The following is a 4424-nucleotide window of genomic DNA, read 5'->3' as shown; positions in this document are numbered from 1 at the left end:
TCATTTTCTATCGGACGGGTCTCATCTTATCACCGGATCATCACTTATTCTTGAAGAGTAAAATTAAAGTGCACAAGAAAGGGAACTTCCTACAAATTAAAGAGCCCAATAAACAGTCAGCAGATCTTCCATGCGTAAGCAAACTGTTGATCCTACATTCCTATTACATCTCAATGATAAATTGGCCAAAAATAAATAAATTTGACATTGTTTTACCAACGATGCAACCAAGAAAAAACACAGTTTTTATCAGATCGGGGAGGGAAAACTGCGTATTCCCTGGTGAATAGTCATAAATCAACAGAAACGTTTTGAGGAAGAAGTCAGGTTAAGGAGATGATTCACATAGAATTCGAGCTGTGCTCGATATTCAATTTCCATGATACAATTTGAGTTGTATTTGGAACATCCAGTTCCTCATCAATGATCCTTAATTACGAGTATTTATTCTAACATTACGCGATGAATATTACATAAAGAATAATATCGAGCGAACAGAGTCCACCTAGAAAATTTAAAACTAACTGATTAGAAATTCTCCTTGTGGAAAACAAATTTGGTGGTGGTCCTATGGGAGAAATCCTGCGACAGCCGCCGTAGTTCTCCGATCACCAGCGGGTCTCCGCAGTAGAACACGCCTGAAAATCCTACACGATCAAAACCATTTTCGTTTCCAAAAAAAAAGAAAAGAAAGAAAATGAACTCACCGACGCGCTTGCCGGGGTGGTTGAGGGTGATGCGCTTGAAGACATTGCGCCAGTTGGGGCGAGCGAAGTGGGTTCTCACTCGGGTGCCGGAGACGATGTCGACGCCGTTCTTGGCGTGGTGGAGCGCCTGCAGCATGAGGATGAGAGCGGAGCGGGCGTCGCCTTCCTCGTACACGCTGGTGCAGTGGTTGTGCAGCTCGATCACCCCTTCCTCGTCCTTCTCCGCCACCTCGTTCATGATCCCCCGGAACCACTCGAACGACCCTTCCTCCCGCGTCACCCAGTAGAAGTACGCCCTCTGCGTCATAAACTTCTTGCCGTTGCCGCCGTCGTCGTCCTTTCGGACGTTGTTCAGCACGTCCTTGACGATGCTGATCAACGGGGTGGCGCCGATGCCGAGGCCGATGAGGAGGAGAACGTCGTAGTGCTCGTAGTCTTGCGCGGGGGCGCCGTAGGGGCCGTCGATCAATAACTTCGGCATTCTGTTTCAATTCGGTTCGGTTCAATTTTAACGATTTGTTGACTATGCACGGAGGAGGATGAGGGCTTAGAATTAACCTTGGCCCGATTGATCCCTGCACGAGATCAGCTCTGAGGAGGCCACTCTGGTCGCTTTTCGCAGGTTGGCAGACCTGAGAAAAGACTGCTCTGAGCTGAGAAGTCCAGTCGCCTCTGGTACGGACATGGATGCTGATGTAGTCGTCCCCGGGAGCCGACGTGATGGAGAAAGGATGCCTACCAATTCAACTAGATCAATTTAATTGAACACAATGCAACGCATATTGTAAAATCCTTGATTACCATTCGAATGGCGAGACAGCAGCACAGTTGACGACGATGTATTGCCCGCTTCTGTATCTGAAACCTTGAGGCTTAGACATGTGGAGAGCCAACACATTCCCTGGGTAAACAGCAACCTGCGTAATCCACAAACAAAAACCCTAAGTAGATTCACAAGTTTACTTGACGAGATATGAAGTTAATTAACAAGTTTAATTTACCTTTAGAATCTTCACTGTTTCGTAGCCTGACCGGAAGACCCGCAGCAGCCGCTCGCAGGCGTACAGTGCGAGAGGGATGGCCAGATACATCCATGTCTGTAATTTTTAATAATGAGAATTTGAAGTGCCATTTTGAAAGTTTTGGAGGAGCGTTTTGGAAAATGGTAAAATCTCACCGTCTTCTTGTACCATTTCTTGATGAGGTAGAGGCAGTAGCCGTGGACGATGTAGAGCGCGTAGACGACGACGAAGAGGTGGTGCGAGTACCAGAAGGCGTTGAATCCGGTGAGACGGCGGAGGGGGTTGGTCGGGCTGAGCCGGTTCCGGCGGAACCAGGGCTGCGCCAGGACGTAGGCGATCGCCATGAGGACTAGCATCGCCACCCCCGTCCACCCCTCCATCCCCTTCACGAACCACCAGTAGTTCGGCGGCCGCCGGTCGCCGAAGAAGGGCTTCAGCGGCTCGTACTCGGCGTCGCTGCAGTGCAGCAGCCGCGGGAAGTCGCAGGTCAGGTGAGCTCCGACGTGGAGCGCCGCGCCGACTACGATCCCCGCCGCAATCACCTGTTCATCCATCGTTAGCTTCGGAAATCCCTTTTCGGGGGGCCGAAAAATGAGATTTTTGAATAGAGTAGTTACCTTGTGGAAGTTGATGTTGTCGTTGAAGGGGACGACGACGCCGAGCTTGGTTTTGCTGCGGAGCCAGGTGATGGTGTTGCGACAGACGGGGAGGAGGATGAGCGCCATGTTGAACTTGAGCGTCTCCGCGCCGCCCTTGGCGGTGGTGACGCAGTAGCCCATGACCTGGAAGACGGCGCGGTGGCGGTACTGGTTGAACTTCCAGGCGAAGAGGCAGGCGCAGATGGCGAGCCACAGGGCAATCACCCACACGCGCTTCCAGTTGTCCTCCATGAAGTAGGCGATCCGCCGCCAGCATCGCCGCACTGGGTTCCGGTCCTTGGTCGGCACCAGCATCTGGCTCAGCATCTGGCTCATGTTGTTGCTGCTCGCGCAGAGCCTCGTCGACGGCAGTTGCCCCGGCGGTTGCAGAAGCAGCATCTCCAAGTTGTAGAGCTCGATATAGCCCAAGTTATTGGGGTCGAGCTCTTCCATGATCAATGCCGTGTACTCCTCCACGCGTTCTTGGATACTCGATAGCTTGTTGGCAGATGCGCTGAGGGCGATGATCTGAATCCAGAAACACCTTAAAAATTGAATCTTGTTGCTGGGAAGTTGGAATTTGTTAACGTACCTCTCTAACTTCTTCCTCTGTGATCCTGCCGTCAGCGTTCTTGTCCACCCTGTTTCGTGGTCGATTCAATTTCAGATCATGAAAGCAACTAGAATTGTATTCAATTGGTTCGAGTATGATGGATACATGTCAAAGAAGGTTTGCAAACGCGCATCGAAGCTTTGGTCGGAGAGCTGCTCCCAGAATTCGCGGAGTTCCTCCTTGGTCAGCACAGTGGCGGTGATGCCGCGCCGTCGGGCAAGTGCGTCGAACACCTCGCCGGCGAACTCCTCCGATCCCACCATTCCTACATTTTGAGAGAAATTGATGGGTCAGATTCCATAAAAATTGAGTTTTTAGTCCAATTGTGATCGCTATCTCACCTATGCATTTGCCGAATCTCGACCGAAGAAGCATTCCATCGACAGCGAGCTCGTTGAAGCGGCGGTCGACCTCCGGCCACCCTTCGCTGGCGACGTTCTTGGTCACGAACTGAAGCCCCTTGATGGCCTGCGCGGTGCTGGACTTGGTCCTGTCGAGCTGCGCCATGTTCCGCCGCGGCCCCGACACGAACGACGACGACGAAGATGGCGACGACGCCAGCCTCCGGAACTCCTGCCCCACCTGCTTCAACTTGGTCACGACGTTGGAGGAGCGCCGCTCCAGGCCGCGAGAGAGCAGCGCCGCCTCTGGGTCGGCGCCTGCTGAGTGGACGCTCTGGATCGCGACGGCATCGTTCCTGACATCCAGCGTGATCTCCACGTAGTTATTGCCATCGTCAGCCGCCGCCGCCGCCGTGGCGTCCTTCAACCTTACGCTCCGCTTCTTTCCTCCCAGCGGCCCGCTGAAGCCCACCGAGCGGCCGGCCTCGGGCTCAGACTCCGACGGCATCTCCTGCTCGAAGTAGTAATGCAGTGTGTTATGATCATTCACACTGCTCATCTCTTCTTCGCAGAAATCGACTACACTTGAGCACCGAAATCACAGATCTTCAGGCGATATCAAAATTGCACATCCAAAGGAGAAACTCGAATCTGAAGCACCAACTCCGGAGAGGACAAATTTCACCTTGGAGTTTCGTCGAACAGGTGGCGAACACGAAGGAAAGTGGGTTTGTTGCTGCTCTGCGATCGGAGCGGGGAGAGATATATAGCGAATGGCGCCGAAACGCGTCGGCGGAAGGAGACAAGAGGCAGCGGAGTGAAGGGCAAGACATGCAGAGGGAGGGAGGGAGGGAGGGAGGGAGGGAGAATCCAAGGGGCGCCCATTGTTTGTGCGCGCCAACTCTGGTTCACTGAGAAAAAAACAAGGAGTTTGGTGGATTTGAGAAGAGATTGAATAAGAAATTTGAACTAGTTTATAGTTAACTAATTTCCATGGTTTGATGGGTATTAAAAGACTGACTGCTTCGGCACTACTTTCCACTTGATCCAAACTTCGAAAAGATAACAGATTGGATTGTGTTTTTTTTTTCTTTTTTTGGTGG

At 52.0% G+C, this 4424-nt stretch overlaps 1 protein-coding gene across 1 annotated transcript; it reads right to left on the bottom strand.

Annotated features, from left to right (window-relative positions):
• Positions 1 to 323: 323 nt before the first annotated feature.
• Positions 324 to 4087, bottom strand: LOC121991973 (respiratory burst oxidase homolog protein B-like). Its single transcript, XM_042546063.1, has 10 exons — positions 3322 to 4087; positions 3086 to 3245; positions 2960 to 3008; positions 2347 to 2895; positions 1885 to 2271; positions 1709 to 1804; positions 1509 to 1624; positions 1266 to 1442; positions 708 to 1189; positions 324 to 638 (listed from the first exon to the last, which is right to left on the bottom strand). The coding sequence occupies exons 1-10, from the start codon at positions 3878 to 3880 to the stop codon at positions 529 to 531; spliced, it is 2685 nt and encodes an 894-aa protein (XP_042401997.1). The 5' UTR covers positions 3881 to 4087; the 3' UTR covers positions 324 to 528.
• Positions 4088 to 4424: the final 337 nt, after the last annotated feature.

This window comes from Zingiber officinale, chromosome 6B (genome assembly GCF_018446385.1).
Source record: "Zingiber officinale cultivar Zhangliang chromosome 6B, Zo_v1.1, whole genome shotgun sequence".
NCBI classification, from domain to species: Eukaryota; Viridiplantae; Streptophyta; class Magnoliopsida; order Zingiberales; family Zingiberaceae; genus Zingiber; species Zingiber officinale.
Note: the sequence above shows the minus strand (reverse complement) of the source record. Positions and strands in the feature narration are given on the sequence as shown.